Source organism: Prionailurus bengalensis, chromosome X, assembly GCF_016509475.1.
Source record: "Prionailurus bengalensis isolate Pbe53 chromosome X, Fcat_Pben_1.1_paternal_pri, whole genome shotgun sequence".
In the NCBI taxonomy this organism is placed as follows: domain Eukaryota; kingdom Metazoa; phylum Chordata; class Mammalia; order Carnivora; family Felidae; genus Prionailurus; species Prionailurus bengalensis.
Window position 1 is genome coordinate 127,277,394 of NC_057361.1, and position 25,499 is coordinate 127,302,892.

Genomic DNA, 25,499 nt, shown 5'->3' on the forward strand with positions numbered 1-25,499 from the left:
TTATTTCAAAAAAAGTCTTTTAATTGTTCAAAATAGCACAAAACGACATCGCACTATGGTAATATTGAGTCACAGGGGTTACTCTACAATAGATGAACGGGTGTACTGTTCTCAGAAACAAGAGAAATCCAAGGGCGCTCAGGAGAGGGGACAGGGAAAACGACAGGACCAGGCGAGTGGGCTCCAAGGTGACGGACTAAACGTGACATTTTCCACAGCGAAATCTACTATAATACAACGAACCAGAGGCCCCAGAAGGTGCGGGCCAGCGGCAGGGCCATGCACAGGCCAGGCCCCTCACCGCGGCTGCGTCTCCAGGGTGGAGATGGGGAGGGGGGGGTCCGGAGAGACTGGCTGCTCGCTCGAACTTGTCCCTCACAGCCTGCTCGCAAGCCTGAAGCCTGGGTGTGGGGCAGAGAGCCGGACCGCCAGCCACACTGGGCAGAGCCCCAGGCCACCTGGGTTTGGCCCTGGGAGGACGGCCACGGCCCTGCAAATGTATACAACTGCTGGCTGGTGCTGATAGCCCGCCTCTTCCCCGGGCTCCCTCCCGGTGATGCCGCACACGTGCCCTCCCGGGCCACCTCGGAGACTGAGCTCCCCTCCGTCCCCCGACCCCACCGCTCTGGACACCACTCTGCGTGGAGACGGCCGCTGCGGGAAGCTTGGCGGCCGAGGGCGGCAGACAGCCGAGCCAGACAGCCGAGCTGGTCATGCCAGGGAGGGGGCCCGGGGGCGGAGGGCGGGGGGCGGGCCAGGACCTGCTCCTCCTCCGGCAACTGTCAAGTGTGGAGCAATCGCCTACAAGTGTGGAGCAATCGCCTGAGGGGAGTGAGCTTCGAGCTTCGCCAGCTCCCTCCTCCCTTGTCCCAGAGGCCTGGGGACGGGCAAAGGGGCAAAGGGGCAGACCGCAGGGGCCAGCAAGAGGAAATCGGGCCAGGCGGCAAACATCACGCCTACAGGGGAGAGTCCACACCTCTCCTGCCCGGGCTGCCCCCAGCTTTTCTTCCAGAAAGATCCCTGCCAAGGCTTAGCCAAAGAGAAAAAAGTAAAAGTTAAAAAAAAAAAAAAAAAAGAAAGAAAGAAAAAGATACACGTTCTGTACACAACTAACAACAATGAAAAAGGGACAAAACCCCACACACTAAGGCTAAAATTACAATAAAAATGTTAACTTCATCAATTCCAACTTAAAAAAAAAAAAAATACAACAAATGCAGCAGTTGGTGGTGCGGCCCCTACCCCGACCCAGGGGCCAAAGCCGGGCTCGCTGGGGGCTGCCCTCCGCCCCGCCGGGAGTCAGGAGATTTGCACAGAACACTGCTCAGGCCACCACCAGGGGCCGGTTCTTCCCCCTTCCTTTCTCTTTCTTCTTGCGTTCTAGCTCTCTACCCAGGAAAGAAGAGGGAAGGGGAGAGGGTCGGAGTACGAAGGCCGCTGAGAAATCGCCAGGCTGACGGGGCTGGACAAAGCTCAAGCACGGGCCGCCAGGTGGCGGAGATGCAAAGGGAACAGGTAAAACGGAAGCAGATGGGACATGTGGTGCGAGGGCGGCCGCCGGTCTTCTCGGGCCAGGGGACGGGCTGGGGCCGGCTTCCTTCCGCTTCCTTGCCGCACCCCCTCCGCCCCGGGCCGCCCCCCCTCCCGAGAACCAAGGGGAGAAGCTGCAAGAGGCACGCTCTCCGTTCTGTCTTCTTTGTCCAAAGTCTCTGTGTAGCGCCCGTCGAGGGCCCCGGCGTGGCTGGGGTCGGGGGCTCACTGCCACCGGACGTGCTCGCTGCTCTTCCAGATCTGGGTTCTGCTCCCACCCGCGGCAATGATAAAATGTGCTTTCTTGAGATTATTTTAAAAACAGAAAGGGAGAGAGAATGAGTGGCGGCCAGTGGCTCCTGAGGGTGAAGTTTGAGCGCCGGGAGGGTGGGGTGGGTGGGCCCTGGCAGGTGGCGTTCCTGAAGCAGAGGGGGGGTCTGGCGAAGAATCCGGGAGCAGGGAGCTGCCTCTCACTGACCATCTGCCTTAGATTTCTTTGGAGCGGATTTCCTTGGAAGAAGAAAAGAAAGAGGAAAGACACTATCAGCAAGGGTCCCGGCAGTGCTGGGAAACCGCGGGAGGGACTCGAACCTCTGTGGTCGGGGCCTGGTAGGAGTTCATACCCAGTTAGCACTCTCCAATCCTTCTAGGGAAGAGAAGAGCCATACTATCGCCACTGCTCCTTCTTCCCAGTGGTTGAGCCCCCAGCCTTCCAACCCCCAGCCTTAGAAGGTTCCCGAAAGGGGCATTCTGCTTACATTTCCGGAGAGGACATGGGCCGCTTGCTGGCTGGCTTGGCGCCGGAGCTGTCTTTACTGGTTTCTGAAGGGAAAGACGGCACGGTAAGCAGCTCAGCGAGGCGGGCAGGCAGGACGGCTTCAGCCACATGGCGGCACACAGGCCGAGAGGGCCACCGTGGGGACAGCGTGGCCCCCACCCGCAAGCTCCGGAGCCCGTCGGCCCGAGTCGGCAGCCGGCCACTCGGCCTGCGTGTGCCACCTCCCGCGGTCGCCCCTGGGCTCAGGCTCCAAGGCCCTCCCTGTCCTCCCATCATCAGCCTCACGGGAACTGGCACAAAACCTGACAGGGCATCCCGGGGCCTCCGCTCCCCCCCACCCCCCTGCCGCCTGGGCTCGGGCCTCACCCTGTGCCTCCTACTTCAAGTTCTTGCCGTCCCTATCTCACCTCAAACAACCCTGGACAGCATTCCCCGAGCCCACAGAGGAGGCAAGGTGCCCCTCCTGCGCCCTCCAACTCCTCCCTAGCACCTGAGGCCACCTCCCTTGAGTCTATAACAAAGCTCCAAAGTCCCGCTTGGGGCCAGGTCAGCCCACCCCACCCGAGGCTCGGCCAAGGAGCCTGACGGACGACACCCACCTTGCAGCCACCTGACTTGGGTGGCAGGGCCGTAGCCCTTCTCGTTGCGGGCGGCGATGCGGAAGATGATGGCGGGCTTGGTGGTGTAGTCAATGTGGGCGTTGGAGAGGCTGGACGACTGCACCAAGCAGGAGGGGCTGGGCCCGCAGTACACCCGCATGAAGGCCAGCTGGGCCGGGGCAGAGCTCTTGGGCTCGCCACCGGCCTGCGAGCTCTGGATGGCCAGGTACACCGAGTACTCGATGATCTTGCCGGACGTCACGGACGGCGGCTCCCAGGTGAGGTGAGCACCATCTGGACTCTAGAAGCAAGGGGGCAGAGGTCAAGCCATGCCTTCTTTGGCCTTTATACCTCGATCTCCGTCTGCCCGCCCAGGGACAGAGGAGCGAGAATGCGTCACAGCTTCCAGAACCCACCACTCAGACTCCGCCCCTCTTCCTGACACAACGGACCCGTCTCACGGTAGACACAGCAGACGCGAGGAGCTGGGAGGACGTGGCCTCGCCTGCCCCAACCTGGAAGGCGGCCCGGCGTAACAACAAAATAAAACGAGCGGGGACTGAAGACACAGCCTTCATCCACCTGCTCTGCCACCTAATGTGTGACTTGGCACTTAGCCTCTGGGTGCCTCAGTTTCCTCATCAGGTCCCAGACCTCCGAACGAGCCACGGGGAACGCGGCACGTAACAGACCCACACCGAACACGAGCTGCCGTGTCAGGGAGCAGGAGGACGACGGGGAGCCGGAAGGAACCTGCCCCCGTCACTCCAGCAACCGGTGACAGCCAGGACCAGAAGCTGCACTCCATGACCGGCAGACAGTCCATGTCCTGGGGCCCCTGCTGAGTCACCCCCACGTGGCCCAGCACAGAAGGGAGAACCCCGTGTGTGGACTGAGGTTGAGCCCGCCCTGCCGCGGGCAGGCGGGGGACGAGCTGGGGATAGGCCCGCCCCACGGCGAGACTCACTTTGCTGATTTTAATGGCACAGGGAGCCCCCGGGAAGCCGGGCAGACACGTCTTGAAAGCAGAGATCTCGCTGAAGGGCCCCCGGCCGCAGGCGTTGACCCCAGCGACACGGAACTTGTAGGCCGTGCCCGGCTGCAGCTCCTGTTTCTTCAGCTGGCTGTAGTCGGGGACGGCGCCCGAGTCATCCTGGCACAAGAGGCCGGGAGAGCAGGGAGAGAGAGAAGAGAGGCACGTAAACCCCGCTGCCGAGCCCGCAGTTCTGGGGTGGGGCTCTGGGGCCAGCAGAGCAGCGTCCTGTCCCGGGGAAGATGTGGACCCATGTGGGAGAGGGAGACGGGGAAAGGGCTGGCAGCGGCGGGAGGGGGCCAAGCCTGCGCTCCTCTGCTGCTTCGAGAGGCGCAAGAAAAGCGCGTGGAGAAGGCTCTACGCCTGGCTGTGTTCGGGGCCGGCCCCGAGACAGGCACCCCTGGGAAGCTTCCGAGGTTCCCACGAGCCTGGATACCTGCCTCACGGCCAGGATCCACCCCGCCAAGGGCATCGGCTCCCAGGAAAACTTACGTCAGATGGGACGGCATCGTCTGGTGGCAGGAAATAGTGTGTCACCATTACATTGGTACCCTTAATGACGCCCACGTCGAACCACTGGTTCTCCTTCTTCACAGGGGCTTTGCTGGGCGGGGGCGGTAAGTCTGGCTTCTGGAAGAGGAGAAGGAGGGCTCACACCCTCAGCCTCTGGGGCGCAAAGGCAGCACCCCCCGAAGCCCCGTCGTACAAGACTCACCACGCCCAGGGACTCGATGCCATTGGCCACTTCAGTCAGGGTCGCCGCGGCCTGTAGTTTGGCAGGGCTGGCTACCACGACCGGCTGGGGGGCCACAAACGTGTTGGACGGAGCCAGGCCTGCGAGGAAAGAAGACGTCAGCGGGCACGGCCCCAGACACCCGGCTGCCACGGGTGGGGGGGTGGGAGGGGCTGCCCTCGGGCCACACCACACGCGTCGGCTGGCCGGCCCCGCTTACTCTCAGTGGCCGTGGAGGGCAGCAGGGCCACGGTGTTGGGGACGGCGGCGGCCAGCTCGTTGAGGCAGTTGCTCTCGATGGCCGGGTCGTTGAGGCTGTCGGCAGGCGCCAGGGCCTCGGTGGGCAGGTGGTGGTGCTGCTGGGCCTGTGCCTCCTGCAGCTGCTGCTGTTGCTGCACCAGAGCGGCCAGCTCCTGCTGCGTCAGCACGATGGGGATGGTGGTGGCCTGGCCCTCCTGGCCCTCGGCGGACAGGTGGCCCAGCTCGGCCTGCGTCACGGCCGCCGCCGCCTCAGACGTGTCCATGGGCTCCCCGGTGCCTGCTCCGGGGGGGCGGGGGGGTGGGAGAGAGACGCTACTCAAGAGGAGCGCCGGCCAGGGCAATCTGTCGCCGGCCGCAGGCCTGCAGACCTTGTTTCCGGGCCCTCCCTGGCCCAAGGGACCCTGCCTAACTTTTTGGGTGCCGTGCCCGGCCTGGCCGAGCCGCCGCACTGGTCCCCCACCCCGCCGCCGTCACATCTGACTCAGGCCGCCTGCTGTGGACTGAGCCACCTCTCCTCAGGCCGCCCATCACTGTGGCCATCCGGCCAGAGCTGTCAGCAGGGAAGCTCCAGAACCCCGTGTCTTTGCTCCGCTAGAGGGCCCCATCTCCCCCTTGGGTCTCCCGTATGGCCTCGACAAAGACAGAGTGGCGAGCTGCCCCCCCACCCAGCACCTACCCATGACGGCCTGCTGCGCAGCCTGGAGCACCGCCTGGATGGCCAGGGCCTGGGCCTCCTCGGTGGCTGCAGCCTGGGCGGCTGCTTCAGCGGCAGCGGTGACCGCCAGCTCCTCGGGGGTGAGCCCCGTCACCATGAGGGTGGTGGTGCCTGCCTGGGCCTCGGCCATCAGCTCTTGAGGAAGCGACAGCTGGTCTACTTCAGACTGCGTAGGCGGGGGCGGCTGGACCACCACAGTGGCCACCACGGCGGAGCTGGCGGGCTCCTGGCCCGAAGACGGGTCCCCTGTACCGCTCAGATCCACGGCAGCTTGGAGCTCAGGGGTCTGGGAGGCTGACAGGACCTCGGCGGACTCCCCCATCAGGGGCGTGGAGGCGGGTTGCAGGAGCTGCCGTGGCGGAAGCTGCTGGCGGGGCCCTGGCGAGGCCTGGAGTTCCTCTGGGGGCTGCAGGATGTCAACAGCAGAGAAGGGCATGTCAGAAGTTTCTGTGTTGGCTATGGTCACTGTTATCGTGGCTGGGATGGGGACTTCGGTGGTCAGAGCCCCTGGGGTAGCCTCAGTCATTGATGAGATCTTCTAGAAAGGGAGAGAAGCCCCCGTCAGCGGGGAGGAGGGAGCGGCCAGAAGCAGGCAGCCTTCATCCTTCCCTGTAGGCCTCGACTTTCACTCTCCGTGGGCCAGCAAAACCCCATTCAACGGGGAGGGGCAGCAGGTGACCGAGAGAGAGCGAATGCAGCATGAAGAGAGAGACCCTTGGGACCTGCTGGCTGATCTTCACCCATCCTCAGAGACGCTTCCTGGTCTAGCCAAAGGGGCACCCAGGCTCCCGCTGTGTCCCTCTTACAGGTTACTGCCAAATGACAAGCCGTGGGAAACACGGAGGAAACAGAAGCGTCTGCAAGACGCTAGGCCTGGGTGCCCCAGGCGGCCCTTTTATGGTCAGCAAGAGGGCCGAGGAACGGCAGCGTGCTCGGTGCAAGAGCGACACCTGGTGTCCAACTCGGGAATGGTACAGGCCACGGGTGCCGTGTGCAGCAGAGAGGAGGTACGAGGGGATCCTCCCGGGGCTCTTACCGGTACCGAGGGGCCCGGGACCGGGGTGGACTGTGTCACAGTGGTCACAGCCCTCGTCAGTGTGGAGGACACGGTTGTCGTAACGGCACTGGAGCTGGTGATGTTCACGCTGTCGCCCTGGGTGCTCTCCACGTCTCCCTGGTCACTGGCGGCTGGTGGGGGATCTGCAGAGGAGGGGGGCAAGCAGAGAGAAGGGTGACAAGCACTAGGCCAGTAGGGGCCTGTGGGGGTGGGGAGGCAGGTCAGCAGGAGCCCGAGAGCCTCTACCTGGCTTTGCCCCCGGGGGACACTGTCACCTGGAGAACTCTACCCTCTGCTGGGAAACCGAGCCCCAAGAAATCTAAGTACCGGCCCGTGGCTAAGGGGACCTCTCGGTTTCCACCTCCCTCAGCCCCCGAGCCCCGGGCTCGGGGAGACGACTAACGCCGGGCTGGCGGCCTTCGCTCACCTTGGTTTGAGCTCATGTTCGAGGTGACGGTGGTGGCCGTGTGTGTGGTGCCCGTCTCGTGCGTCTCACAAGGGGGGTTGGAGCACACCCTCTGCGTCGGGAAAGGAGCCAGCAACGAAGCAGCAGCCTGGGGGGCGATGGAGGGAGGCGCCGCCACCTCCAAGCCGGACTCCACGGGGAGCAAGGTGCCCACACCGACCGACATGGTGGTACCGGTGGACGTGGTCTGGTGTGTCTCGCAGGGGCGGCCGGCGGGGGGCTGCTGCCCGCCCTCAGGCTGGCCCGCACCCCCGTTGGACGTGGCCGTGGTGGGCGTGTGGGTGGTGCCCGTCTCATGGGTCTCGCAGGGCGGGTTGGAGCAGACCCGCTGGGCGCTGCCGGCATTCGAGGTAGTGGCGGTGTGGGTGGTGCCCGTGTCATGGGTCTCGCACGGCGGGTCGGAGCAGACTTGGCTCGCGGTGGCCGAGGGGCACAGCAGCGCCTCCAGGGCCGTCACAGTCACGGCGCCACTGGCCGAGCTCTCGTACGCGGGTGTGGGGGTCCCCCGTGCCTCGCCGGGTTCTCCGGCACCCATGGCGGAGCGGACCGTGGTGGGGGTGTTGGTCGTGTGGGTGTGATGAGCCTCCGGCTGGCGCCCCACGGACGCCAGCTGACTCAAGCCGGCCACGGGGCCGCTGGGTCTGACCTGGCCACTCACGGCGGCCAGCTGCACGAAGGTGGCGCCGCGGCCACCGGCCTCCACCGCCAGGGCCGGCCCAAGGAGCGGGCCGGCCGAGCATGGGGCCCCGGTGGCCAGCACAGTCATGGCGGTACCGGTCACGCCGGTCTGGCGGGTTTGGCACGAGGCCTTGACGGAGCCCTGGGCTCCCTCCGACACCCCGGCGGCCATGCCGACCCGGACCACGGCAGGAGCGGTGCCGGCCACGCAGGCACGGCGGAGGTCTCGCTGCTGGCCGGCGCCGATGCTCGACACAGCGGTGGTGGCGGTGCTGGTGGTGCCGGTCTCGTGGGTCTCGCACGGCGGGTTGGAGCAGCCGTGCTGCCCAGCCATGTTGGACGTGGCGGTGGTGGCCGTGTGTGTGGTGCCCGTCTCGTGGGTCTCGCACGGCGGGTTGGAGCAGACGCGAACCACGCTGCCGTTCTGCTGCCCCACCGTCGAGGCCACGAGAGAAGCAGCCGCCTCCTGTCTGTCACAGACGAACTGCACTTGGGTGGGCTGCGGCTGCCCCCCGAGGTTAGCCACGACGGTGGTGGTGGCTGTGTTGGTGGTGCCCGTCTCGTGGGTCTCGCAGGGCGGGTTGGAGCAGACCAGAGTCACGGTGCCCGGCTGCACCTCACCCTGGCCTGAATCGGCGATGGTGACCGTGGCCGTGGGCTGTTCTGTGGTGGGCGAGGCCAGAATGGACACAGGGAGGTCATGCACGGGCTGGGCCTCGACTCCACTGGGCGCCGTGATGAGCGTCACCTGGGTAGGCTGGGAGACAGGCTGCGGGAGACGCCAGATGGGAAGTCAGCTCGGGAACTTCCCGTCTGCCCGTCCCTCCCACCATCCTGTAGCGCCACCCATGCTGCCGGGACCACGTCGGCTCCTAAAGGGACAGCCTCCTTGGTCAATCCAGAACCCGCTTGCCCTCTGACCCCCAGACGCTGGCTTGCTCAGGGACCGGGGAAGAGACACGGTCCCCACCTCAAAGGCCACAGGCACTGGGGAGCGGCTGTGGGGTCAGGGAGGGAACCCCGCTAACCCAGCACCACACAAAGGCCAGCAACAGAGGCTTTGCCGCTTCTACGGACTCAGCTGAAGACGGACGAAGGGAAGAAAAGTGCCATGTGCACGTGAAGGGGATCTGTCACGTGCTCTAGATCGCGAGTCGAACAGCCCAGTGTTCAACCACTGGAAAGGCCTCGCGTCTGAGGTCTCAATACGACGGACGGTTAGACAGTGACTGAGAATCACATGGCGCGACAGGGACGCGGGCCCCGGGTGCAACGCGGGGGAGGAAAAGAGGACGTGGCGCAGGGCCCCAAGACAAAGCCCAGAAGCCTTGAGCTGGGGCTCAGACATGCCCGCCTGGGGTCACAGACGTGTGCCCCCCCCCCCCACCCCTCAGCGCCGTGCTCTCCGGCCGCCCTACCTGCATGGTGATGGTGGGGGTGGTGAGCCCGCCGGCCGCCGTCAGCGTGGTCTGCGCAGCCGACACGGTGATGGCGGTGGGGTTGATCACTTGGCTTGAGAGGGTGGCGATGGTGCCCAACGTGGTGATGGGCGTGGCCAGGGAGGCGCTGGTACTGTGGCCCCCAGCTCCGGCAAGGCTGGTGGAGACGGTGCCTGTCACTGTGCCCAGGGTCGTGACGCCTAAGGGCAGGAAGGGGGCGGTAAGGCCGGTGGCCGCGCCTCCTCCCTTCCGGCAGCTCTCCTCCGGCACACCCCAAGGGAAGGGGGGGGGGGGCTGGGAGAGGGCGCCGGCGCCCCCCGCCAGCCCTCCTGTGGGGAAGCGGGCCCAGCCTACAGGCTACACACCTGTGGTGCCCTTCACAACCAACGTGGTGACTGCTGGCTTGACGGCAGAGACGGTGACGGGGGTGACCAGGCGGACACCCCCCATGGGCACGGTGCGGAGGATGGTGCCCGGCTGTCCGGGGGCCCCCTTTAGCACCACCTGGAATGCCAGAGGAAATCGCCCCTGCGTCACTCTCAGCTTGCCTAGAGCCTGGGCTGCCCCCCTCCCAGGCCCCTCAGGACACGTGTGGCCTGCTGGGGTCCTGGCCTGGACACCGGGGTGAGGGGAGGGCCCGGCACGCCTCACCTGGGTCACTCCTTGCTGCCCGTGGCCAGTGGCGATTTTAGGGACAGCTGTGATGATTTTGGCAGGCGCTCCGGTTCCTGAAGTCATCACCTTGGTGGTGATAATGGTGATGGGGGACTTGATGCCCGGACTGCTGGTCACACCTGGACGGGAGAAGGGCGGCTTGGCCTCTGGAGCTCCTCTTCTCTGGCGCCCATTCCCCACTTCCCTCGGGCCCTCTTCCAAGCAGTCCCTCCCACTGCCCCTCACTGCAAACAGAGTGCCAGGTACAGCCGCAGCCCCGCCACCTCCCTATGAACGTGCGACAAGAGGCAAGGAGAGAGAGGAGAGAGAAAAAGCAGAACAAAAGCAAAAGCACGCCGCAGCCCAGCCCCCATCCGGCATCCGCCGCGCACCGCGGAGGCCCCTACCTGTGGCGCCGGCCTGCGTGATGATGGCCGACATGGGGATGGTCTTGATGATGGTGGTCGTGCCCGGCTTGGTGGTGCTCGGGGACACGCTGCTGATGCCCAGGATGGTGGGCTTAGTCCCGGCCCCGCTGGCCTGCGTGGTAGTGATGATGGTGGTGGGCTTGCCGTCCGCGGAGGTTACCAGCTTCAGGATGGTCCCGGCCGGCAGGGGCCCTTTGGTCTGCGACAGAAAAACACGTGGAAGCCTACTCAACAACAACGCCGACGACGACAACGTCTAGATGCAAAGAGTGGCTCAGCCGACTAAGGATCTGACCCTTGATCTCAGCTCAGGTCTTGACCTCAGGGTTGAGCGTTCAAACCCGGCGCTGGGCTCTGTGCTCGTGTGCTGGGCACAAAGCTTACTTAAATTTCAGAAAAAAAGGCCAAACAAAAAGTACGTCTCGAAAAGGAAAACCACCGGAGGAGAACAAGGTGAACGGACACCACCGACTACCACGATGCAAACTGTGGCAGAAAGTCTGCTCCGGCTACTCTCCACCGGTGGCCCGAGCCGCTTAGGGGATGTTCTGAAGACTGAGAGCGACCGCACCAAGCAGCAGGACTTTCTGCACCACACGTGCTCGAGGGATCTTCTCCAGGAGGGGACACAACTCCTTCCTGTGGCCCGGAGCCCCCTCGTGAGTGTCAGAGTCTGGGTCCCACAAGCTCACCTGGATGATCTGAGTCACCGGGCCTGTAGATGCCTGGCCTGTGACCGCTGAAGTCTGAACCGGTTTGGTCTGAACCACTGACATCACCTTGCCCAGGTTGGAAATCTGAAACAAAGGACGGAGCAAGGAGTGATCCGGAAACCAATTACGAGCACGGCTTGGGTCCGGCCTCTCCTGACCCGGGCCCAGGCCCGGGGTAGCGCCACAGGCCGGTCACGGCCCCATGCAGCAGGGTGGCACCCGTCACTCACCAGAGCACTGCCTCCTGGGACAGAGATGGGGCTCTTCACCAGGGTGATGGTCTTGGTGACTCCACCCACCACTGTGGTCACCACCTGGGCTTGCTGGGCCACTGTCACAGTTCCCGACTTATGCACCGTGATGATGGGGCGGGTGGATGTGTTGGCAGCAGAGGAGACAGACGTCCCCACCTGGGCGGCCGCAGTCTTCAGCATCCGAGTGGCCGGGTTGCTCACCTTGAAGGGGTGGCGACGAGCCGTGAGTGGGGCAGGGCGGAGAGGCCCAGCTTCCACCCAGAGGGGCCCGAAGCAGCTTGCCGGGCTTTGCCTTTCCCGCACCGACGGAGAGCGCGGCCAGCCTCAGGCTGCCACGTCCCGAAAAGTACCCACTCATTCCAGAGCCCGTGGCAAGCGGCAATTACGGGCCGGTGGCCCCACGAGGGCAGGTCCAAAGCCCGGAGGGAGTGACTGCTGTCTTAACACGGCGCTCAGAAGCCCCCGGCCCCGAGGCTGCCCCGGCTCAGAACCCGGCACAAGGAATGCTCACCATGACCGGCGAGGAGGCCACCTTTACAGTAGCCGGGAGGGTGGTGGTGCCTGGCGTCACAGCCACGGTTTTGACGATGGTCGTGCCTGCTGGGACACTCAGCACCGTGGGCGCTGACGAGGGCGGGATCTTCTGGGTGGCGGCAGCTGCAGCTGCCAGCGCGGCCATGCCGCTCATCTGCGGGCTGCTGCCAATCACCTGCGGTGGGCACAGGGGGCATGAGCCCACACTCGGCACCAGGACCGAGGCTGCCTCGCCCCCTACTCCAGACGCTTCAGCAGAACCCATCGAGAGGCCCGGCCCTGCCCGGAGAGCCTCCATCCCGCCCGGCGTCCCTCTCAGCAGCACCTGTCGGCCCCACCTTGGCCCCTGCTGCTGACTGGGTACGGTGGCCCAGCAACAGATTTTGCCAGAAGCTCTAGATACTTTCTAAAGACCACAGAATTAGACACAGCTCTCTCCTCCTGGCCCTGGGTCAAACCCCAGGTGCCTAGGTCCTCCCTGCAGGCTTCCAAACAAGGAAGTTCACGTTTAAAATGCCCTCGTCTGAATCAGATTCAGACAGCAGGGAAGTCCTTCCGAGGCATCAACTTATTAACTCGTGAGAACAATTTGCCTCACCGGTACATTCCTGGCCTAGAAAAGCCCAGGCTGAACGGCACTAAGGCTGGGTGCCACCAACCACCAGGAAATCCCACCCCACCCACCAGCTCCTCACCGTGCCCTGGGCACTCTGCGTCGGCACAACCATTCGCACGCCTGCAGGAAGGGAGGTCACGGTGACGGGGGCTTTCCCAGCCTGGCTGGCAGGTCGCATGGTGACCAGCGGGGTTCCTGTCGTGGCCTGAGGACCGGTGACTTTGAGAACAGCAGGGACGCCTGGCGAGGGAAGGAGGTGGCCATCAGCAGAGGCCCGGGCCTCCGTCGCACCCGGTGCAAACGCAAACTGCTTCTGGGACCTGCTGGCGCTTCACATCCGGTCCTTCCAGACACCCTCAGCCACTGTCCCCGCAAGCGGGCCCGAGCTTTCTCCCGGCCCCAGCGCTCGGCCACAAGCCAGTGCCGCCAACGGCCAGGTGTGCTATCTTTAGCGGCCCTCTCGGGCACACGGCCTCCCGGCGAGTAGCCCCTACCCTCTGAAGTGCGAGGCCCCGCTCACCTTGAGTCCTGGCCGCCGTGGGCACGGAGATTGAGCTGCCGGGTACCGTCGGCAAGACCTGGATGGCGGTGGTGGTCGGGGGCGCGGCAGCAGCCTGGGGCAGGAGCGTGATGCCTACCTGGGTCAGCGGCTGCACGGCAGGTGCGGCTGCTGCCGGGGCGGGGCTCTTGGGAGGGTTGGCGGGCACAGACGGGACCGGATTGGGCGTGGGGGAGGCGGCAGTAGCGGCCGTGGCGGGAATGTCATATTTCTGGAGCTGCAGAAGGTAACTGTCGGCTGTCGCCACGGCCCCCCAGCTCACCTCCAGGGAATTGGTGTTGGCTCGTACCAGCTGTACCCGGGCCGGGGGTGGTGGCTTTTCTGCAAGAGGGCACGGCCGGTGAGAAGGGGTCGTGCTGGGAGGCCCCGCGCTGTGGCTCCGCTGCGCCGCGGCAGGCCCGCAGGCCCCCGTGCAGCCGCCTCACCTGTCTCCAGGTACCACAGGTCCTTGCAGCAGACCTGGTTGTTCCAGGCCTTTCGGTAGCCGTCGCGCCCACTCCAAATGTACAGGCGGGTGTTGATGGCTACGGCACAGTGGCCGGCTCGGGCCCGGGGAATATTGTCCTCCAGCGTGTCCATCAGGATGGTCTCCCAGGCCATGGTATCTGGGGACGGTGGGGTTGGAGGTCAGTGAGGACGGCAAGCGAACCCACAACCCCCAGTGGCCCTCTGGCCTTTCGCTGTCAGGGATGGGGAATCCAAACCAGGAAGTCATTAAAGAGTACTAAATTAAAAACAAACAAACGAACGAACGAAAGATAACTCGGTACGGCAAAAAGACCGTAAAAGATGTAATTATAAACCACAAACTGGGGAAACTATTTGAAACGCACAGCCAGAAGGTCTCACTTCTCGCACATCAAACAACACAAGAGCCTATGTAGAAAAGAGACAGGCAAAGAGGAACGCAAGTTACGGAAAAGGCGACAGGAGGATCTAGGGGAAAATACATACCCTCGCTCAAAATAAGCGAAATGCAAACTTAAACCATAAGGTGCCTGGCAATTTGATTCCCGTGCCTGTGGTAGCCGGGGTTCAAGGTGAGCCAGGGGTGCTGGGGGGCCGGCCCGTGGGGAGAGTCAATCACCTATTGAACTTGGCGAAGAGCTGTTTGACGGTCGCCGCGCCAGCACTGCCGGGGGCATTTACGCGGGCACAGCCTCTGTGCAGGATGGCTTGGCGACATCCTTCGACAGTGATCCTACCTCTAGGCTTTTACCCTTCAAATACACTTGCACGGAGGTGAGGACAGTGCAAGGATACTCACGGAGTAGCGTCTGTGCAAGTTTCAACACCTCGATAGCAATTCAAAAGAATGAGGCCGCTCGCCGTGCGGGGATGGGACGGGACGGTCTCCGAGACAGAGTAAAGCGAAAAGCCAGGCGTGGCGCGGCGCCGAGAGCAGGCTGCCGTCGTGTTTGTTTATAAAGGAACCTACAGACGACGCTTGGACATGTAGAAAAGTCCCTGCAGTGGGGAGGAGAAGCCACCAGCGCGGCTGCCTCTGCAGGATAGGAGGCGGGAGGGAGGCTGCGCACGGTTAAGCGTCCGTGCTTTCGACGGCGGGCCACGTGTAGGAAAAGAGCCTACTCAAGAATGAAAGCAGGGAGCGCCCTCAGAGTGCTCGCACCAGTGGCTGCCTCTCGTGGACTCGAGGGGCACGGGCCTTAGAAGCACACCCCACACAGCTCTCGGGACCGAGGAGGGCCAGCCTCCCGCAGCCCTCCGCAGGCTACTCCGAGCCCGAGGAGGCCATACCCAGGTTGAGACAAGCCAGTGTGTTGGTACACTTCCACTCCTTCTCGTGTGTGGCCACTTTGACGTCATCCATGACGAGAGGCACCCAGCCACCAAACACGTACATTCTGGGACGAAGGAGGGAAGAGTAGGAGAGGGTTGTAGAGGAGGTGCCGAGCTAGAGGCCACCTCTTCCATCCAGAAAGTTCTAAACACGCTTGGTCCTCCAGCTCTCCCCGGGAGAGGCCCCCAGGGCGCATGAAAGCTCTCGATGCCACCCTGTCCTTCTTGGTGGCTCAGCCCTCACAAGACCTGCGTCACCTCCACCACGTGGAGCCGTTACTCGAGCTCATCTAAAGCTCACCTCAGTCCCCATCATTCTCATATTCGCTTTGGGACCGTGGCATTGACAAAGACACCCGGCTGCTCGTGGAGAGTATCTAGGACAGTCTGCACCCCTCTACCCCGAGTCTGTCTCGGTCTCCCAGGGCCGGAATGTAAAGACAGGGCTGCGGAAGGCCAGCCCAGCCGGAAAGGGGCCTCGGCAGGCCTTAGGAATTGCAGGAACAAAACCGAGAGCCCCGTGGGGGTGGGGGCGGGCCGGGAAGACAAGAGCCGTGGCCGCTACTCACTTGTTTCCTATGGTCGTGGCTGAGTGAAGACTCCGGGGAAGAGGCGCCACCCCGCTGAGACTGGGCTTGTTCCACGTCAGAGTCTCTGTGCAGAGCAAGGGAGGGAGGAGGGTCACCTACGCCTTGCCAGACACGGGCCCTCCGACCCAGAGGACGCTGCCCAGAAGCAGGGAAGGCTCTGGAAGATGGGTGCCTGCGCGCAGTGTAAGAATTCCGGGCCTGCGCTCCCTCCAGCCTGCGACAGGCCCTCTGGCCGGCAGATGCCAGCATTTCCCAAGCCGCGTTCACCATCCTGGCGGCTGCGCCCCTCCCACGCTTCCTGAGCACCTGCTAGGAGGCAGCTGCGTCCCTCGGGGCTGGGGCGCGTCCCCCACAGGCCCTGCACTCCACGCCCCACCCTCCGCTAGCGCACCGGCCCCCACCCCACCGTCCACAGGCCAGGTGCCAGGAATCTCACTCGCGATCAACGGTTTCCTCTGAGTGCCGGTGCTGACCTACCAGACGGGTGCCACCGGCCAGCTTCTCCCTCAGCCTGCCTTCAGGTCGAACACCCAAGCTGCTTCCTACCAGTCCTCACACCCGCCCTGCTTACCCGCCCAAGGAGCCCCTCGAGGTCTTATGGTCTCTCAACATCCCACCTGACCGTGACACACCAGGGCATGCCACTCCTGTTAGAGTCTACCACGGACGAACGCTACCTCATCTAGATTAATTCCATCCTAGGAAGATCTTTGCTTCTCTCCCCTTATCCTCCTGTAGGACGGCAGACCAACTCAGCCAACCGAGCCTCGCTCTTTCTTAAGAGCAGTGCCACAAGCTCGGGGCAAAGGTGACTGACGCACATGGGGGCCCCCCGCCCCCCGGCCAAGAGGATGAGGGGCAGAGCAGCACACTCGCTCCCTGGGCCGTCAGCCCCGTCTCACCACCCTACGCCGGTGGCCCAGCCCAGTCTGCTAACTTTGCTCCGAGGCTCCCGGAACAGCCGTAGCCATGTCTTACCGATATCCAAGGTCCAAAGGTCCCCCAGCCTGCAGCCGCTCATCCCTCCGTAGATCACCAGCTTGGACTTCTTGTTGTCTTTCTCAGTATAGACCACAGCAGTGTGGGACTCCCGGGGTGGAGGCAGAACGCCGTAAGTGATGGGGATGTCCCAGGCCACCACTCCGGAGCCCGGCCGCAATTCCAGGATGTATAAGTCATTCAGGTACCTGGAGAAGAAAGGTCAGTTCTGGCAAGCGCTGACTCCACGCACCAGAGGCCTCGGCAGCTTCTAGGGGTGAACGGCAGACTCCCTGGGAGACAGAGGGGGCCAAATCTACGCTGAACTCCAAGTTCCTCTACCCTCAGCCTGGAGGAGGGGCTGCCAGAAGCTCCCAAGGATAAGTGTGAGTCCGAGGGAAGCGGCAGGCTGCCTCGCACACAAAGCCGGGCACTGTACATGGGCCCCCAGGGGAAGAGGGGTGCTGGCTTGGGACTACCTTCAGACTTCACGAAGGCACTCAGCCACCAGCCTTGGAAAATACCACCACTAAGTCTGCAGGTAGCAAGGGCTAGGAAGGAGAGCGCCAGCCCCAAGGTGGCCTGAGGAGCAGAGACCGGCCCAAGGCAAGGTGGGTTGCTGACCCCCGGGCCCAGCCCTCCTGCCATGCCACCTCCTCCTGGTTAGAGACCTCGGAGCCAGAAACTCCTTCGAGGGCATCTAGCGTCACCCTCTCACATCACAGAAGGAAGGAACCCGGCACAGTGCCATTGGCTGGCATGTGGCAAAGCACACCCACCCTCACGGGCTTGCACACGGAGAGGGCGAGGCCTCACCTCGGAATGTTGTTCTTGGGGTCCTCGCTATCGTTGGCCAGACCCCCAAACAGGTAGCACTTGTTGCCCACGAGGGAGAAGCTGTGCCCGAGCCGAGGACACGGAGGGGGTCCATTTTTGGGCGTCTTTGCTTTGAGTCTCTTCCATTCCCACCGGCTTGCCTGCAAAATCAAGACTCGGGGATTTAATCAGGAACGAGCTGGCCACCATCGGGGCCTGGGCCATTTGTTGTGGAGGGAGGGCCTGGTAGGGGTGAGGGAGGCACGGGACCATGGGAGGCCTCCTGGGCAGCCTCCCCACCCCCACCCCCACCCGGGGAGCACGCTGGGGGCCGTTACCTGGAGCTCGTAGAGGTCATTGCTGTATTTCCCATACTCCACCATCCCACCAAACACCAGCAGGCGAGTGCCGTCACACACGAAGCCATACGCGGCACACCCAGGGGGGATGTCCCCTCTCACGGCTGGGATGAACCACTGGTTAGTCGCTGGGGGAACAAAAGGAAGCGGAAGAAGTCAGAATACCTTGGGGACTCCTAAGAACCAGAGCCCCCACTCCTCCCACTCCCCAAATCCAGCAGCCCACGAAACGTGGCCTGACAAAGGAGGAGCCAAGACAGCGCCTCCTTGTCCCAGGGTGTGGGGCCTTCTCATTTCAGTATCCAGTCCCAGCACCCCATCCGAGCCATCTTTTAAGTCCCTTGCCTCAGAAGCCACCTTGCGACAGCCTGCAACCACCTGGCTTCTCATCAAGGTCGTCTTAATAAGCGGGAAGTCACTAATTCATTAGCTTCTGGGAACGTGGGCCCTGACTTCCTTCCCCAACTGCTCAGTGGATCATTGGAAAGAAAGGTCTAACACCCAAGATACCCTCTCGGTGGCCCCATGCACCTCTTCCTGGGGGCACGGGGGCCACACCTCCAAGTGGTTCACAGAGTGACCGTGACCAGCCAGTGCCCTCCCTCCCTGCAGGTGCCAGTGGCAGGAGGCGAGCAGGCGAGGGTGGCCAATCAAGGAAGTCCAGTCCGCTGGCTGAGGAGAGCCAGGGAGGGGGGCAAGACTCCATCTCGGCTGGCGTTTCCTAGGTGATGTTCCACACCACCCCTCCCCTCATGCCACACCCACACCAATCTAGAACATTCTTGAAATCCAGAAGCGGTGGCAGTAGCATCAGCTTCTGAGGCAGCCTCCACAGCCTCTGCTGGCTGCAGAAGCGTCCCCCGAATCCATCCCCTGTAACCGGGGCTGGGGTGGGGAGACCACCAGAACCATCCAGCACCCCGCTCCTCCCCTCACTTAAGGCTTGTGTCCTATGTTCAGCTCCCCAGACACTTGCCAAGCCAGGGCCTCCCAGAAGAGTCACGGGGCACACATCCTCCTCTTTTTGAGGGGTCCTTCTCATTACACATTATTTATTTTTTTTTTAATTTTTTTTTTTCAACGTTTATTTATTTTTGGGACAGAGAGAGACAGAGCATGAACGGGAGAGGGGCAGAGAGAGAGGGAGACACAGAATCAGAAACAGGCTCCAGGCTCTGAGCCATCAGCCCAGAGCCCGACGCGGGGCTCGAACTCACAGACCGCGAGATCGTGACCTGGCTGAAGTCGGATGCTTAACCGACTGCGCCACCCAGGCGCCCCATCATTACACATTATTTAAAGGACTCTCCCTAAACGGCACGCCACACTCTCTCCAAAAACCTCAAACCGGGCGCCAGATGCAAATCTGATTCGGTGCCCCTAAACCGGTATTGGTCAAACGTCAGTGACTTGAGACGGAGGCACCGGAGCATGAAAGGGGCAGCCCTGGAGTCCAAATGAGGGTCAGGATAGTCCCACAGGGAGGGCCTCGGGGGGGGGGGGGGGGCCCGGCTGCTCGACTGCTTCTCAGTCTCTGCACAGGCACGTACTTGGTTATGCATACTTGGTTATGCATACGTCCTTCCTGCGTACTAGGTAACAAGTCCTTTGTTGTCACCCTGGGGCCTCATGTACACATTGGCCCAAAGGCCTGTCCTCATCTAAAAGCACACCAGTAACCCCCAGGACAGTTACAGCCTTTCCCGAGGTGAAAGCGTTCCTGTCGCTCCCCACTCCCCACCTCTCCAGCTTTGCTTTGGAACAGGCTGTTGACCCCCTCCCCCCCCTCAACGGTTCGGTGGGGTCACTGGGACTCCAGCACGCCCAGCACCACTGTCCCCCTCTGCCGTCGTCCTGGTGCAGGTGCGAGGCTGCACTGCCTGCTGCACACGCGTGCGCCCAGACCCCAGGTCCCAGCTCCCTCCCTCACTGTCATTCCTGGGGCAAAAACAAACCAAGAAAAGCAGCAGCTTTCTGTGCCGAGGCAAACCACCCATGCACAAATTGAAAGAGACGGAGTTTCATCCAACTTACCAGGATAAAAAGCTGAAAGAAACCTGGGAGACTGCCTAGGCCAAGCTCCCTCAATTGATAAAGGAACAGAACCCAAGAGAGGAAGTGACTTACCTGAGGTTATAGAGCAAAACGGACAGACACAGGCAAGAACCTTGTCACCAGCTTAAAAGCGACCGCTAGGTGCCCACCGTACAGGGAGGAATCGGCTATCCTCGCCCACCTGAGCGCCCTCTGGGCTGATGCACGCAGCTACGGGGCCACCATGGGGCCAGCGGTCAGGCCTGGGACAAAGCTACACGGCAAACAGGACCGACCCGCTGCTTTCCTATCCCGCTCTCATCGCTGATGCGGCCGGCCAGGCTGGAAGTGACCTGTGACACCCCTCATTTAAGAGGCGCTGATCTTGTTCTAGAACACGGGGCAGGGGCCCTACACCGCCATCAAGAGCGGTCCATCAGGCACTTGGTGGCATGAAGCCACAGCCCCAGTGCTGCCCTCCAGATGGCACGGCCGCTGCCTCAAACACACCGGCTGCTCTCAGGTACCCCTTAATCACGTTATCTGTAGCTCATCCAGCGGGTGACCCCGCCTCCGGTCCCTTGTTCTCCATTCGCTCCAGCCGGTCAATGCTCGCAGCTGGGGGCGTGGTCTGAGGAGAGGAGGCCACCTGCACACAGGACCCTCCGTGGGCTGGTCAGAAACCTGACTCCACCTTGTCTCTCCTCAGCAAGCTTGACACCCGCAGTTTCCGTGTTTCATCAGCCGCTCCCACCCCTTTCCACACTTGCCAAACCCACCTGTAGTTGCTCCCGTCAACCTCTATGCACCCTCCGCTAGAGACCCACACCCGCACAGTTGGGTAGACCGACCGACCGGTAGCCCTTCCGTTCGCTCGGTCATAACACGGCACTTCCTGTGTGGCAGACGCAACACCAAGTGCGGGGAGGCACGGAGTAGACCGCTCCCATCCTCAAGCTTCCAATGTAGTAGGAAGGCTGCCACGCCCTCCCCCCCATGATGGGAAAAGCAGCCCGGGGCGGGGGGGGGGGGGGGGGGGGGGAGTCTGCACCAAGGTCAAGTCTGGGGAGCACAGAACAGGGCAATTTGGCAGAGGGGGCTTCTCAGAAAAGGTGACTTTGGAGCCAGGCCTTGAAGGGTGAACAGGATTTCCTGACAAATGAAACTAATAGGGCCAATCAGGAAGTGACTGCAAAAGCCAAGTGAGAAGAGGGGAGGTCTCATAATGGAGGGGGAACGGATCTGAGACAAGCTCAACTTAGTGACCAATGAGCTACAGGGACAGAGGAGCAGCGAGGTGTTTCCAAGGAGGTGGCCTGTGACTGTTAACTGAAGAAGAGAGCCCAACTATGTCCAGGAAGAGCTGGACTCCAGGCACTCCCGCGTGACCCTACCACCGGCTGGCAGGGTGACCCCTAGACCTGTCACTTCCCCTCTCAGACCCCAATTTCCTCATGTGCAAAAACAAGGAAGTGCCGCTAGATGCTTTGCAAAGCTCCTTCCAGCTGTTAACAGTCACTGGACATTAAAGAATCACGGACGCAGACCAGCCTTGGGCAGCTGATGTGGTGACCGGTCACAGTCTTCCCTCGGTACCAGGTCCTCCATAATCCGCTTTGCTACCCTGAAATACAACTCCCCAAGGCCAAGGACAGTAGCTACCCTAAGAACTCCCAAAGGCCAATCAAGTATCCCACAGCCGCCGTGGTAACCGCCGCTGAAGAGGAAGGACACACTTTCTCACACACACCTGCTGGCCCCCAGCTCGTCACCCCCAGACCACCGAGCTAACCAAGACGGCAAAGTGCTCACAAGCGCCCCAAACGCGCCCCCTGGAGCCACCGAGCTCAACAACAAGGAATGGGTCTCCCGTCCCGCAGAAGGAAGAGGGCGAGAGAAGAAGGAAGAGGCGCAAGGATCTGCCCTGCCCTGACTTAAACCGAAACGACGGCAAGCGGAAAGGCAGCCAGGCAGCCGTGCCGCCACTGGCGGCAGGAGGGCAACACCAAGCCCCATCTGTCCCGAAGGGAGCGCAAGAACCCTGCAGCTACCAGAAGCGCGGACACACAGCGAAAGCCGGCCAAGTTCCTGCGCCCTTCAGATAATGGGCAACACTTGGTGAGGACCCGGGAGTTGGGTCTGCTGGTGACTCTCCTGAGAAATCGCCTAAGGAGTTGGTAAGGGCAGTTTCCAAACTGCTAACCGGAGGAATCCGGGGCTGCGGCCCTTCGGAAGGCGGACTACCCTCTACTACACGACCCACGCTTGCAGATGGGGAATGAATTAATGCCAAAGTGGCCCGATTCATTTTCATAAACTAATGAATATGCAGAAGCCCCTGGAAGCAGTGGACTTCAGAGCTGATGGTAATTAGGCCCCTGTCCTACTTTCTAAAATTGTATTTCCCTGTTAAGGAGCCTGCTCCGGGCCTTGTGAGAATAAAGACAGTCCAAGGAGTTTAGAAGGTTCTGCTCAGGGCGACGGCCTCTCTAAAAACAGCCCTGCCCCTCAGCCTCACCTTCCCCGGCTGACTGCGGCCACAGCAGCTGTCTACGCCTGCAGGGAGCACCGCCAACCAGCCCGGCCTCGCTGGAGGCAACAGGTGCCAAGAGCCAGAATGCAAAGGGTCGCCATCGACCCACCAGCCTTTGAAAGTCAACTCGGTAGGGGCAGCCAGCTACAAGGTGCGGAGAAAACTGCACTCTGCCTCAAGGGAGGGGGAGGGGAGCACCCAGCCCTCACTGCTCTAACCACTTTCTCCCTTGGGCGCCAACTCCCAACCCCAGAGCACCCTCACAGGTGGGAGGTGGGGCCCAGACTCAAGGAGCTGGTATTGCCAGAGCCCTGGGAAAGGACAGACCTGGAGAAATGGAGCCTGCTAGATGTGATGCCTGGGGGCAGAGCTGGAAAACAGCTCTCAGCCACCACCGACCCCAACGCACCCCCCCCCACCCCCCACAGAGGGGAACGTCCTGAAAGACTACTGACAGGCGTGTGGGTGTGCAGGGCGCGCTGTGAGACTGCTTTCCCCCCTCCCGGGGGGGGGGTGTCTTGGGCTCTCACCCGCTCTCCCCCCCAGAACACAGCGCACACAGGCCCGCTGGCCTCAGGGAGAGTGTCCAGCCCCTCCTTCTGAGCAAGGCGAGGCGCCGTGAGCCAACGTCCCTTCCACAGGCAACGGCTCCGTGTGCAAACCAGGCCAAGGGGCCGCCACGGGCAAGAGGCTGCAGGAGGCTGCGGCCCAGTCCAAGACCTGGCAAGGACGCCAGGCAAGGGGCACGCACCGCAGCTTTGTGTGTCCCGAGGAATCCCGTTCCTCCCAATTAACAGCGCCCTGGGATTGGGGGAGATATGAACGGGGGCACGGCAACCTCGGCCTCACAGAAAGAGGAGAGGTAAGGGTCCACCTAGCCCACCATGGGGTCACTGGAATTCACCTCCTACACCGGAGGGCCCCCGATCCAAAAAAGAAGCAATTTGGAGCAAACACCGCAGAACTAAATGGCAAAAGGGGGAGCAGCAGCAACGCCGCCCTATCTGTGGGTGCACAAACCCTGAGACGGTCACCCAGCGGGGCACACAACCCCCCAGGTCGGAATCAGGGGCTCAACTCTGCCCCTAATCCGTCATCTAGAAGCTGTCATTTCTTCCGAAAAAGCATCAAAGAGGAAGAAGAGCTGAGCAGGCGCAGAAGGAGGGAAGAAGGGGGTGGGACTTTGCCTGCGCCAAAGGGACGCATCCGCCAGCCCGCCCGCCCGCCCGGCGGGGTAACGGTGTCTGTCTCGAGTCAACGCCGGCGACGCCCCCGCCCCCTCACCAACCGGACTGGATTTCTGTCGGATAATGAAAAGCACCCCTCAAACGCAGGGGGGGGGCAGAGGAAGAACGGGGAGAGAGCAGGAAAAGGCACAGAAGCCGGGCCGACCAAAGGGTCTCGGAAGAGAGAGAGCAGATCAGTGCGGAGGGAGAGGGAGGAACAGGAGGGAGAGGAGGCAGGAGGGAAGGGGAAGAGAAAGGAGGGGAGGGAGGGCGGAGAGGAGGGAGGGGAGGAGGGAAAGAGGGGGAGGAGGGGAGGGAGGGAAGACGAGGGAGAGGGAGGAGATGGAGGGAGGGAGGGAAAGATCCCAGGACCCAGCGGGCTTTGCACTCACCCGTGTTGTACACGTGCAGTTCGTCCACTATCCCCTCGTTGCCGCCGCCAAACACCACGATGAGTTCCTTGATGGCCACGGCTCGGTGGCCGTGGCGGGGCCGGGGCACCGGACCCGACCAGCCCACCACTCGCTTCCAGCGGGGCTGCAGGAGCACCGCTGGAGAGTTGGCGGGCGACACGGCCGAAGCCATAGTTACGGGAAAGGCCGCGGTGGGGGAAAAGTCACCAAGCGGGAAGGGAGCCCCCCAATTCCTCTCACACACACCCCCTTTCGTCTAAGGTAGCTCTCACGGAGAAGCGGTTCCTCACACAGCGGTGGACGGTTCCATGGAGGCCGCCATCTTAACTACCCTCCTTCCCTTCGGCTCTTCCCCTTCTTCTAGCTCACCCCGTCTCTTCAAGAGCCTCCCGAAACTTTCGAGCGCCTAGCCCCGAGAAGCCGGAGGCCGCCGAGTCCCGCCGCCCTGACAACTCGCTCGGGCGCTCCCGCTTACAAGCTCGGGCGGGAGGCCCTGGGAGCCGCCATCTTGAGCCGTCCCTCTCTCCTCCCTTCCTCAGTCGTAGCCCTCCCCCGCCGGAAATGGCGGAGCCCCGGCCCGGTTCCCACACCCCCCAAGTCCCCTGCACTGGCCGGCTTCCGGGGCGGGTGGAAAGGAGCCACAAGCGCCGCGGTTGTCCCAGCCCCGCCGGCGCTCACACCACAATTGTGGGAGCCGCCATCTTGAGACCGTCCCGCTTCCCCGCCCAGCGCTTAGTGCAGCCGCCGCTCCCGAAACAGCCTCGACACTCGTGAAGGACAAAGGCGCGCCGGAGGCCAGTGGAACGAACTCGAATTCTCGGGGGCTGGTCGGAGACTCGCGCCGTACAGCTTGTGAGGTCTCGAACCTCTCCCCTGAGTCCGCCTCTGCTGCTCAGGCTGCGCCTGCCGCCCTGGGAGCCGCCATCTTGAGACTAACTCCCCCTTCCCCCCTATTCTCTTCCTCCTGGGTCAGTTCTTCCACTGCAAACCAAACGCAAGGCAGCGTCCGATCCTCGCTTCCCTCTTTATGACTCCTTCCCACAGGAGCCGCTCCAAAGAGCCAGAGTTAGGCCCCGGAGTGGCAACTGTACGGCAGGAGGAGCGGTAACGGCAGGGCGCTCATGCCTCCTCCCTGGGAGCCGCCATCTTGTGTGAAGAAGTAACAACTAAACATGGCGGCAACGGCGGTCGGGCGAGGGGGCGGAGTCGGGCTACGTCACTGTTTCCCCCCCCCCACCCCCCGCCCTCGCACGGCTTCTCAGAGCCAAGGCCTCTTAAAGGACCCCCGCGCTGCCCCGGGGCGAGGGCCCAGGTCCACCGCGCGCCTAGCTAGGGCTCAGGCCGCTCTCGGGTCAGGCGCAGGCGCGCCCAGCCCCGCGGCCCACCCCCTCCCCCCCCATTGAGCCCTCACGCCTCCGCCCTGGGAGCCGCCATCTTGCCACTTCCCTTCGCCCGGCCGTCCACGGGCGTCAATAGCGACTTTCAGCACAAAACAAAGATGGCGGTTGAGGCCTCTGGTGAATGCCCGGATGAGGATGCCTCAAACGAGCTCGGCCCCGCCCCCCCTGGGAACATTCCCCCGGGTCGTTTAAGGAACACACGCCCGAGGAGTTGCCTTTAACTGGCAGTGGGGACAGGGCATAGGCTGCTGGGGACGGCCGACGGGAAACGTTAGAGCTGCAGCTCGGGCCGGAGAGTGCACG

General features: G+C 62.8%; 1 protein-coding gene across 8 annotated transcripts in view; it reads right to left on the reverse strand.

Annotated features, from left to right (window-relative positions):
* The window catches only part of HCFC1 (host cell factor C1), a 26,220-nt gene continuing 721 nt past the window's right edge, over positions 1-25,499 (reverse strand). Inside the window, exons 1-27 of one of the 8 annotated variants that reach the window (XM_043570539.1) lie at positions 23,776-25,037; positions 17,570-17,718; positions 17,232-17,392; positions 16,416-16,624; positions 15,417-15,501; positions 14,806-14,912; positions 13,473-13,652; positions 13,310-13,368; positions 13,009-13,102; positions 12,568-12,728; positions 11,850-12,047; positions 11,315-11,539; positions 11,064-11,168; positions 10,351-10,570; positions 9,941-10,083; positions 9,655-9,793; positions 9,269-9,489; positions 7,134-8,619; positions 6,686-6,849; positions 5,611-6,187; positions 4,894-5,214; positions 4,656-4,774; positions 4,433-4,570; positions 3,875-4,060; positions 2,908-3,208; positions 2,289-2,352; positions 1-2,040 (exon numbers count right to left, since the gene is read on the reverse strand). In XM_043570539.1, coding sequence (XP_043426474.1) covers positions 2,001-2,040; positions 2,289-2,352; positions 2,908-3,208; positions 3,875-4,060; positions 4,433-4,570; positions 4,656-4,774; positions 4,894-5,214; positions 5,611-6,187; positions 6,686-6,849; positions 7,134-8,619; positions 9,269-9,489; positions 9,655-9,793; positions 9,941-10,083; positions 10,351-10,570; positions 11,064-11,168; positions 11,315-11,539; positions 11,850-12,047; positions 12,568-12,728; positions 13,009-13,102; positions 13,310-13,368; positions 13,473-13,652; positions 14,806-14,912; positions 15,417-15,501; positions 16,416-16,624; positions 17,232-17,392; positions 17,570-17,718; positions 23,776-23,968 — 6,045 coding nt within the window. In that variant the 5' untranslated portion in view covers positions 23,969-25,037 and the 3' untranslated portion in view covers positions 1-2,000. Of the gene's footprint in view, positions 2,041-2,288; positions 2,353-2,907; positions 3,209-3,874; positions 4,061-4,432; positions 4,571-4,655; positions 4,775-4,893; positions 5,215-5,610; positions 6,188-6,685; positions 6,850-7,133; positions 8,620-9,268; positions 9,490-9,654; positions 9,794-9,940; positions 10,084-10,350; positions 10,571-11,063; positions 11,169-11,314; positions 11,540-11,849; positions 12,048-12,567; positions 12,729-13,008; positions 13,369-13,472; positions 13,653-14,805; positions 14,913-15,416; positions 15,502-16,415; positions 16,625-17,231; positions 17,393-17,569; positions 17,719-23,775; positions 25,045-25,499 lie in introns of those variants that run through there. The other 7 variants (XM_043570536.1, XM_043570535.1, XM_043570538.1 and 4 more) reach the window with 7 other exon arrangements.